The sequence below is a fragment of the Notechis scutatus genome, chromosome 16 (genome assembly GCF_049901735.1).
Source record: "Notechis scutatus isolate UNSWTSFEM ecotype Mainland chromosome 16, rNotScu1.2, whole genome shotgun sequence".
Lineage (NCBI taxonomy): Eukaryota > Metazoa > Chordata > Lepidosauria > Squamata > Elapidae > Notechis > Notechis scutatus.
Window position 1 is genome coordinate 8,147,376 of NC_142024.1, and position 10,819 is coordinate 8,158,194.

General features: G+C 50.4%; 1 protein-coding gene across 3 annotated transcripts; it reads left to right on the top strand.

The window, feature by feature from the left end:
- The first annotated feature begins 647 nt into the window (after positions 1 to 647).
- On the top strand, positions 648 to 10,542 carry SLC66A1 (solute carrier family 66 member 1). 3 transcript variants are annotated; one of them, XM_087944811.1, is made up of 8 exons: positions 648 to 944; positions 2,433 to 2,671; positions 4,374 to 4,503; positions 4,726 to 4,813; positions 6,073 to 6,230; positions 7,986 to 8,078; positions 8,973 to 9,158; positions 9,893 to 10,542. In XM_087944811.1, the coding sequence occupies exons 2-8, from the start codon at positions 2,499 to 2,501 to the stop codon at positions 9,989 to 9,991; spliced, it is 927 nt and encodes a 308-aa protein (XP_087800937.1). In that variant the 5' UTR covers positions 648 to 944; positions 2,433 to 2,498; the 3' UTR covers positions 9,992 to 10,542. The 3 variants fall into 3 exon arrangements, with proteins under 3 accessions (XP_087800937.1, XP_087800936.1, XP_087800935.1); XM_087944810.1 differs by having other exon boundaries at positions 648 to 821; XM_087944809.1 differs by having other exon boundaries at positions 852 to 944; positions 2,388 to 2,671.
- Positions 10,543 to 10,819: the final 277 nt, after the last annotated feature.

Below are 10,819 nucleotides of genomic sequence, written 5' to 3' on the forward strand. Positions count from 1 at the left end.
CCTCTCTCCTTAACCCCGCTCCTTCCTGGCCGAAAGGCGGGGTCCTTGCAAGGCACCCCGAGGGCATCTAGAAGCCCCTGCCTCTCTCCTTAAACCCTCGCTCCTTCCTGGCCGAAAGGCGGGGTCCTTGCAAGACACCCCGAGGGCATCTAGAAGCCCCCTCCCTCTCTCCTTAAACCCTCGCTCCTTCCTGGCCGAAAAGCAGGGCCCTCGCGGGGCACCCCGAGGGCACCTAGAGGCCCCCTCCCTCTCTCCTTTAAACACAGTGGGATAGCTTTCCTCCAGAAGTTGTGGGTGCTTCATCACTGGAGGGTTGTTGTTTTTTTATTTTAAAGAAGAGACTGGACAGCCATTGGTCTGAAATGATCTCAGGTCTTCTGCCTGAGCGGGGGGTTGGACTAGAAGACCTCCAAGCTTCCCTTTCCAACTCTCTTGTCGCAACCCGCTCCTTCCGGGCCGAAACTCGGCAATGGGGGAAGCCGGCTCTTCGTGCAGGGAGACCCGCGCAGGGGATTTGGGTGGTGGGAGCAGCTGGGAGCCCCTTTTTTTAACCGGTGTGTGTGGAAGAGCCTGCAAGGGGAGGGGGCTTTGGACCGGCCAGCAAGCCCAGTTCCGCCCCGCAAAGGCGGAGCCGGCGGCGGTCAGCTGAGCCTGCCGGGCGAGTCAGCAGCAGCAGCGGGCCGGGCTCCGGCTCCGTCATCTCTGGCCGAGAGGCACCCCCCCAAAAAAAGACAAGCCCTCCCGGGCAATTCCGGGGTGCGAATCTGGATTGTCCCCACCGCGGATCGGGGACCCCCCGATCCCCAAACTCCCCTTTTTTGGTGAGTCGGACGCGCCGCTTTGGAACCCAGCCCCTTGCATTTCTCCCCTCCCTCCCCCAAATAACCCCCCACCCCACCTGAGAAGGAACCCGAGCAGAGCTGCTTGGACACACACCTGAGCAGGTGAGGGATGCTGCGGGGCCTTGAGCCCCGCCGGCCAAAGGGGAGGCGACGAGCCAAGCGCAGCCTTCCTTCCCCGCTGAGAGGCGATGACTGGGGAGGGGGACCCCCAAAGAAGGCGGAGGGTTGGGGAGAGGGGGGGTGTGGGGGGGGGAGAAGAAGCCCCCACCCTCTCGAGCTTTCCTTGCTAAACCGGCATCCTTGCTTTGGCTTCCCAACCCGAGCATCTCTAAACAGGGAGGAGGGGGGGTGAGTGGGAGTAGAAGACCCCTCCCTGCAGCCCCCCCCCAAAATTGGAAGGCCTTCGTCTATTCCAGAATTGGGGGAGGGGGGGGACGGACTACACCTCCCCCAAATCCCCGGCCGATGGGGAGCCTTAGCAAGCCAACCACTCAAGAGCTTTCTATTTAAACCTCACAACAGGGTAGGGGTCTTCCCTGCAAACTGGCCTAATTCTGGCAAGTTCGGGGGGGCGGCGCTAAACAGACCCCTAACCCTAATCCTAACCCCTGGAATCCAAGCCTTTTCTTGGTTTATCCATGGCGGTTTGGCTTTTGTGCCCGAAACACAACCAGGTCTTTTCAGGACGAATTTTGAAAGCAAAACTCATCTTGAACTCGCTCCTTTTTGATGAATCACCAAAGCCTTGAGCTTTTCTGCTCTTAATCTTGATCTGTTTGCCAAGCGGCTCTGTAGAAATGTTGGGGGCTTCCTTCCTCGGCAGCGTATTTTGGGGAGGGGAGGCAGCTGACTTATCTGGAGACCAAAGTCTTCCAAAAGGGGGGAGGAGGGAGAAGGCAAGCCCCCCCCCCTTTCTCGCTTGGATAAGCAGTTTGAACCTGGAAAAAGTGCTGATAAGGTTTGATTGCTGGCTCCCAGGTCAGCTGGTGCTGGGGTCACATGAGAGCATCTGGATGAGTCAACAGCAAGCAGGAGTGGTGTGTGTGTGGTAGTGGCGAGTCCGGGTCTCCTTTTCCCAGGAAAGGCCGGGAATTTACCTCTTTCGGACTAGCTTCAGATATACTGCCACTGAACGAGGGAAGTTAAGTTAAGTCGCTTGGTCTTGGAAATGTTGGGATGGGAGCTGGAGGCAAGTTGGGATAGGAATATAGTTATTCACCACCAGCTTGCAAACCTACTTAGTTTTCACAGCAGAAGAACTAGGTTTATTTATTTTGCAACGGTGGTGTCTTATTTGTAGCTCAGGTGTGGGAGGAGGGTGAGCTTGTGGGTTGATTTCCAAACGTCTCGTTACCAGGCTAGGCAACATCTTCAGGTTAAAAGGGTGTCGGTGTTATTTTTATTTATTTTTTAAATGAATGCAAAGTTCCATTCCGGGACCGACTAAGGGAAAAGAATGGAAGGAAAATGCGTATTTTCTTTTTTAAAAATCAATTTTCACCTGGTATTTTTGTTTTTTTTTTCTATTCACCTTTTGATCTGCAGTTAGGCAAATCCCAGAGAAACCCACCTTCTCTTCTTCCTTTACAGGGTCCCAGTTCGCAATGGGAGGGGCCGTTTTGAATTTGCAGTGATTCCCAGTGCCTGAGCCCTGCCATGTTTGCTCGTCCTCACAAGTCCCGCTTTCCCAGCGGGAACGCCTCGGATTGTGTCAACGGTTCGGAGTGGATCCTGTCCGTCTTCCAGGAGTGCGCCCAGGATGGCTGGGACATCGCCAGCGTGGTGCTGGGCCTGGTCTCCATCGCCTGCTTTGCTGGGGCTTCCTTCCCGTAAGTAAATGGGGGGTGGGCTTCACCCTGCATCTGGGAATTTGGGGCTAGGGGTGTCAGTTGGCTGGCTCCTTCCTTCCTTCCTCTCTCCCTCCCTCCTTCTTTCTCCATCCCTCCCTATTCCCATCCTTCCTTCCTTTCCTCCCTTCCCCTTCCTTCCTCACTCCCTCTTCTCATCTCTCCTTTCTTTTCTTCCTTCCTTCCTCACTCCCTTTTCTCATCTCTTCCTTTCTTCCTTTCCTCCCTTCCTTCCTCACTCCCTCTTCTCATCTCTCCTTTCTTTTCTTCCTTCCTTCCTCACTCCCTTTTCTCATCTCTTCCTTTCTTCCTTTCCTCCCTTCCTTCCTCACTCCCTCTTCTCATCTCTCCTTTCTTTTCTTCCTTCCTTCCTCACTCCCCTCTTCTCATCTCTTCCTCCCTCCCTCCCTCCCTTATTCCCATCTCTTTCCTTCATCTGTCCCACCCTATTCCCTATTCCCAACTTCCTTTCCTCCCTCCCTCCCTCCCTCTCTATTCCCATCTCTCCTTCCTTCCTTTCCTCCCTCCTCTTTCTCCCCATTCCCTTCTTTTCTTCCTCCCTCCCTCATTCCTATCTCTTTCCTTCCTCTGTCCCACCCTATTCACAACTTCCTTTCCTTCCTTTCCTCCTTCCCATCTTCTCCTTCCCTTCTCCTCTCCTTCCTTCCTCCCTATTCTCTTCCTTCCTTCCTTCCCCTTCCTTCCTTCCCCTTCCTCCCTCCCTATTCCCACCTCTCCTTCCTTCCTTCCTTCCTTCCTTCCTTCCTTCCTTCCTTCCTTCCTTCCTTCTTTCCTCCCTCCCTCCCTCCCTCCCTCCCTCCGTTTGACTGACAAATATGTGGCTGCCCATTGGGGATGACAAAACAGAGATGATTCATTTCCTGGGATACCGACAAAGGAAATAGCCTGGTGTCCTGCCTCGCCTGGCTGTGGGCGGCTTTTGAAATATCGCCTCCAGCAACCCCTTGAAACGCAGATCTGGTTCGTGCAACAACCAGTGGCTGCAAAAAAAATAAAATAAACAAAATTCCTCCTGAAAGACTCTCCTGGGTGGTTTAAACCAGGGCTCCCCACCCACCGGGCCGCGGACCGATACCGGTCCGTGGAACATTTTCTACCGGTCCGCCGGTTTGCTGGGCGCCGCCATCTTGTTTCGATGAGAAAGTGCTTCCGGGTGAGCTTTTCCGGTTGGAAAGCGGCGTTTGGGTCCTGAAGGAATCCTCGTGCCTTAGTTTCATCGAGGGGGGGGGGCGGCTTCAAACAAAACTAAGGCGCGAGGATTCTTTCAGCACCCAAGGCAAGGCGAGCCGAGCGGCCGTCCCGAAGCCCATCGACAAAGGTACAAAGGAGGAGTTGAAGGTGGCGGGGAGAAGCGGGGGACGGCTGGCTGGCCAGTCGCTCGGCTCGCCTCGCCTTGCCATGCGTGCTGATGCCGGTACCGGGCCGCGGATCATTTTGTGATGCCGGTACCGGGCCGTGGCACAAAAAAGGTTGGGGGCCACTGGTTTAAACTTCACCCTTTGCAGAATGACGCAATAAAAGAGCACGTTCCTTCTCAGATGCTGGACTCCCTTTCCCATCAGCCCCAGCCCAACAATCCATGGTATAATTTGCTGGTGACGATGATCAGGGATGACCCCGATGCTTCTTCTTTAATTCTTCCTTTGTCCACCTTTCCACGCAGTCAGTTCTACCTGGCCTGTAAAACCGGCATTATGGACCAAGCCCTGTCCGTTTATTTCCTGCTGGGATGGCTTGGAGGCGATTCCCTGAACTTAATTGGATCTTTCTTGGCTGATCAGCTGCCACTACAGGTAAGAAACTGGGAAAAGCACAGTTTGACCTAGAGGGTTGTGCTTGCCCAAATCCTTGACCCTGAAAAGATGCTCAAAGCCATCGTTGTTATGGGTCCTTGAGATGCCCCTTCCTCTCCCATTATTTAGCCCTGTCTTGTAGCAGAGTGTTCCAGAGGTTAAAATAAAGTTTCTCTCAATTATCCCAGAATTCCCTCTAAGTTTCTCCTTCTCCTTCCCCAGGTATACACCGCCATTTACTACGTGCTGGCCGATTTGTTCATGGTCTCTCTTTACATCTATTACAAAGTCAAGAATCAGAACAGAGCCTGTAAGTTGACTGTTCTGACCCAGGCTTCCTAATCCGTAATTACACACAAACCTATTTTAAAAGCAAGGTTTATTTTATTGCAACGCTGGGAATCGTTTTCATTCCGAGCCAGAATTAATCTCAAACAGTCCCTCGAGATAAGCACCCACCTTTCAGTTTGGTGAAGTGCTGCCAAAAACAGAAGTATCAAATGAACTAGGGGGGAAAAAACAATCGAACAAAAAAACAACAACAACCGAAGTTCAAAGAGCTTCAAGAATGACTCTGAACCGAATGAACGACTTTGCTTCCTGCCAAGGTTTTGTCATCTTGGCCTGACCTTTGGGAGGGGCAGTCACCTCCACACCTTACTCCCTTTTGTCTTAGCTGCTCTTGCCTTCCGCCAGCTCTGCGCATATGCGCACTGGGAACAGGCTCCCCTGGTTCCTCTGCCTTGCTGGTGCCAGACTCTGGAGTCGGCACGTAACTCCCAGATGGTCCTGGCCCTATCCCTGCATCGGATGCAGGACCCTCGTCCGAATCCTCCCGACTCCCAGACTGATCCCCGTTCTTCCCCACTGTCCAATTCCGCTACCAGCTGCCAGGGAACCACAACATTGACATCCGCTAACGTGAGAGAGGGAGGCACCCAGTGGGCAGAAAGACGTTAAAACCTCCCATGTCTGAAATCGCCAGCACAGAATATCCCCAAGATTTTGGTTCAAAAAATCAGGGCTTAATTCAAAGAACCGTTTGGATGCCAAGCTGGGGAGGAGAGGGAGGGAATGGTGGTTTTATGCCTAGGCGTGCAGATAGATTTTTTCCTCCCCTTTTTGTAACGTGGAACTCTTAAAATAGAGCCATCTCCACCTCCTCCTCCTAGCACAGGAGAAGAGCAGACAGCCGTTTTTAACAGGAAGCAAATCTAGCTTTCCGTGAGTTATTTCGAACGGCTTCCTCTCCGCAGAAAGCTGGCTTCCCCTAGATCTTATTCCTTTCTCTTTCAGATCTCTTAAAAAGGTTTAGATCCGGTAGATTGCATGATAGCGGTCTCCTGCTGCAGGGGTGGATGGTCCTGTGGGTTGTTGTTTTTTGCTGGTATTTCTGCTCCGAGGAGCAGCTGCCGGGAAAAGGATGGTGTGTTGAGGTCACCAAAGCCCAGTTCCTCCTTTTTTAGTAAATTTGTCTTGCTGGGACAAGACCAAAAAGAAAAGAAGAAGAAGAAAAAAAAAGCAAGACAGACTTTTAACCCTCCAATCCAACATTTCTCCTTTCCTCAGTTTCGGCTTCGATCAACGCCGTGTTGGCATTCATGGTCTTGGGAGCGACGCTGATGCCCGCCTGGCAGGGGGCACCTGCCTCTTCTCACCTGGGCGATGGAAGGATGTTCAAAAGTAGGAGACTTTTATCCTCTGTGGACTATCCGTCAGGCTGGGAGGTACGTTTTTTTTCTTTGGGACGGTATAGGTAAAAGGTTCCCCTCGCACATCCGTGCTCGTCTTCGCGTCTCCGTGGTCATGTGGCCGGCAGGACTAACGCCGAAGACGCATGTAATGCTGTTACCTTTTTTCCCCTATTTTTTTTTTTTGTCCCTATTTTTCCACTTGCATTTTTTTTTTTGAACCTGCTTTCGAACTGCTAAATTGGCAGAAGCTGGGACGAGTAAACGGGAGCTCGCTCTGTGACATGGTGCTAGGGATTCGAACCGCCGAATGGCCGGCCTTTTCTGGTCGACAAGCTCAGCGTCTTAGCCACTGAGCCACCGCGTCCCCTTAAGGGCAGAACCGACCTTAAATGTCTTGCAAAGACCAAATTGCCCTTGCAATTTGCAAATGGTTGCGCTGTGTTCCAATCCCATCGGAATGGCGAGGATGCAAAGGTTAGCAGTAGTTGGGAGATTGCACTAAAGTGAACGGAAGTGCTGACCCCCTTCCCTCCCTCTCTCCCTGGAGACCCCCAACAACAGACCCCTTTTTCCTCTCCTGTATCCAGGGGCCACGGGAAATTGAACGTCCAGCAAAAGAGGTGTGGGAAAAAGATCTGGCTGGCATTGATAAATGCAAGCCATTTTGTGGCTCCCCCCGGTTGCTTTTCCCAAGAGAAATGTCTTCTCCAAATTAATCATTCTTTCTGAAGTTAAAAGTGCACCCCTTGGGAGAATATGTGGAATGAAGGTTTAAAGTTTACATTAAGCTATCATTTAAAAGAATTTGGTTTTTTTTTGCAAGACAATTGTCTCATTGGTATTTAACTCCAGATAAATTGCCAAGAATGTATAAAGGTACCTGAAAGGAAGGTTGGAAATGTAAATTTAAAAAAGGGACTTTTTAATCATCTATGGTGGACGTGTGATTAAAGCAAAGAAATATTGGAGTAGGATTCATAGCTTAATGCAGAAAATTCTTAAAGTGAATATAGAAAAAAAAAATACGAGACTTTTTTTGGGGGGTGGGGGTTAATGGACCAAGACTTGGGGGGGAAAAAAATTCGGAGCTTTGATGTTAAATATGCTGACGGCAGCAAGGCCACGCACAGAAATGGAAGGTCCCCTCAGTCCGCACAATGGATGAATGGCTGCAAAAAACGATGGGAGTTAGCAGAGATGGCTGAATTTGACTGCTCTGATTAAAGGAAAAAAAAAAACACAAATACCTTTACTTCGACTTGGAAACCACTTCTGGACTTTGTGCTTGAGTTGGAAAAAGATGCCACTTGGTTTTACCGATTAGATAGATTGGTTGTTTGTAGAAATGGTTAGCTTCTATTATTATGAAAAAGTAAAAAGTGGAGGGTGGATCTTAATGCCCTACTCAACTGCACCAAAGGAAGTCAAAGCCTTTTTCTTTTTTTCCCTTTCTTTCTCCCACTATTCACTTCCCTTTTCCCTTCCCTAATTTCCCTATTATTTGCTTTTGTGTTATCTTTGTATGTTACACTATAAACTAACAAAACTATATATCTAAAAGAAAAAAAAAAGTGCACCCCTTTGGTGGGAAGGATGCTAGACAAAGATGAGTGTTTGGATTGGAGGTGGCAGGTGGATTCAAGGGAGGGACAAAGGATCATCCAAACTAACCCACGGACTAAATTACTCTGGGTGTGTGTGTGTGTGAAGTTTCCCGTTAAAATGACTCTTCCTTCCTGGATGACACGAGGCCTGTCATCCCATAATCATCCTTGGTGTCTTCCACAGCCGTTCACCCAGAAGGAGATCTGCGGCTTTGTGATCGGATCCACTTCGTCGGTGCTCTACCTGCTTTCTCGGGCCCCACAGATCTACACCAACGTAAGCATTGCTGAAGAAGGCCCACTGCAGAAGGGAGGGCCTCTTTTGGGGGAGCAGCTCAGCTCCCAGTCCATAGGCCTTAAAACGTTGCTTAAAAGGATGGAGGCCCCTAGTTTAAGGGACAATCGTCCGCCTGAAGATTAACTTTCAGCCCTGAGCGTAACCGTTGCCAAACCTCGTCTTGTAGACTTACCTGAGGTCTGTCGGAAGAAAACCGGGGATTTTTGAGGTTATTCCTACGCCCTGATCTGATTTTAAGACAAGGAGGTCACCTTTACCCACCCCACGTGCTTGCTCCATTTCAAACAGGGGTGGGACCCTACCGGTTCGGTCCGGTTCTATAGAACCGGTAGCGCCGAAGAGCAGCCGACACGGAACCGGTTCGCTGGTCTGCTGTTTGGCCCTCCTGCCCGCCCGGGTTCTAGGCTGTCCTTTAGGGGCTGCGTTTTCTTCTTCAGCTGCTTTGCGCGGCACAGCTGAGCGCGGCTCGTCAGATGGAGAAGATAAATGATTGCCGGAGCCGGTAGAGCATATGCGCATACAGCACAGGTTTGACACACATGCGTGTGCTCCCCAAATCAATTGTTATGGCAGTCAGATCCCACCCCTGGACTTATCCGAGGTCTATTGGAAGAAAACTGGGGTGTGTGTGTGTGTATTCCCACACCCTGGTGTGTTTATTCCCACAAACTGGTCTGATTTAAGACAAGGAGATCACGCTTACCCACCCCATATGCTTGCTCCCTTTCAAAGCTTGCGTGAAGCTAGTTGTGAGCCCAGTGAATGGCGCCACCGAGTAAAACTGGCTTAATGTTAATCACGATTAAAGAATGCTGTGCAAACAAAAGCCTACCTCTTCAATCTCTCTTTTCTCTCTCTCTCTCTCTTTTGCAGTTCAAGCGGAAATGCACTACCGGAATCTCTTACTCTCTTTTCGCTCTGGTCATGCTCGGAAACACACTCTACGGGCTCAGCGTCCTAATGAAAAACCCGGATGCGGGCCAGTCGGAAGCCAATTATGTGATCCACCATTTGCCCTGGCTGGTTGGCAGCTTGGGGGTTCTGTCCCTCGACATCGTGGTATCCTTTTCGGGAAACGGGTGGTGGTGGTGGTTGGGTGGTTGTGTTTCTGCTTTTAACCGTGCCAGGTCCAGTGCGGCAGAATCCCTCAGGCAGGCAAGGACAGACGACTTTTGATTCCAAGACTTTCTCGACGGCAGCCAACGGTTGTGTTAGGATTGAGGGGGGTGGGGGTGGCAAAAATAGTCCTGAGCCAAAAGCATCATCATCTTTTTAACAACCCCCATAATCCCTTGCTGGGTGGAGTCTGGGCAACTGAATGGAGTGGAGTGTTACTGGCCGGATGCCCTTCCCTGTCACCAGTGTGGAGTCTTTTCTCAGCAGATATATTCCCAGAGAGAGAAATATCTGCCTCTACCTAGGATCCAACTCACAGCCTCCTGACTGTGAGGCGAGAGCTCCACCTCCGGAGCTTGTTAATTAAAATAACATTTCTGCCTCGCCCTCTGGGCCACGTAAGGCAAGTTTATGCTTCCAGGTACTTCCTTTAAGTCTGTCTTTTTATCTCACCATCCCACCTTTAGCCCTTCTGAGACTGCTTACAAATTACCATCTTTTTGAAGATTGGCTAACAACCGTTGGCTTGGCTGCCCCAATCCTGACAAGGAGAGATTTCGGCTCCGTCCTTTAAACAAAGCGGCAAATAACGGGGAACAATCCTCTTGGGTGTTTTGTTAAGTCTTTCGTAGCCAGTGGTGGGTGTTGCGGTCCAGTCCTTAATTCTTCACCTTCAGATTTCGTTCCAATTCCTGGCCTATCGTCGGAGGAAGCTGCCGGTCACGGAAGAGAGAGACGCTCTTTTGGGCAGAGAAGAGAACGCGGTTGAAAGCTGAACGACGCCAGGATCGGCTGTCGGGGTCTTGGCTGCGTTGGGATTCCAGCAGCGGGTTTGGGGTGTCGTCCTGAAAATGTCTTGAGATAAAAGGCCCTGGCTTTTCTCTAGAACTAGAAAAAAAAATGCTTCACCTCCAGAAAGACGCGCCTTACGAGATCCTTTCCTACTTCTCCAATTCATTTTTTGGAGGGGGGGAGGAGGGGAGAAGGAAAAAAATAATGGAAAAAATGAACATTGAAACGTAAGACTGTATTCTGCAATGACCGTGAACCTTCTCAATATTCCCCAACCTCACCTGATTCCCCACCCCCAAAAGGGAAAACTGTTAATTTATAAAATAGAAACGTTGGGGAAGGGGAACCAAACCCAAAGGCATTCGGTACCCAGCAGCTGGCTGCCTGGACTTCATTGAGGCTCGGGAGTAAAAGGAGGCTGGAGGAAATGGGGAGGGGTCTTTTTTTTCCACACAAGGGGCATTTCTTCTAAAAGGCAATATTTGGGGGGGATGGACATGGAGAAATCAATAAAAAAAATATTCCCACCACCCCAGCAGGAGTGGATAATGGTTCTTTGCTTAACCCTGTATTCCTTCTAATGGCAAACTACCCTAAAAATACGAGCTCCAGGCGTCGCTATAAAAGACAAGACAGACCTCACAATCTTCGGAACTTAAAAACTATATTATCGACTTAGCTTTCGTTTGCCTCTGCTAACATCGTCAAGAGTTAGTTAGCATCAAGGCGAATCTCTCTCCAACGGTAGTTTTTACACTCTGTTCTGACCAAGGCTTCCTGAGACCATAATTAAGCACACGCTTAGTGCAAAC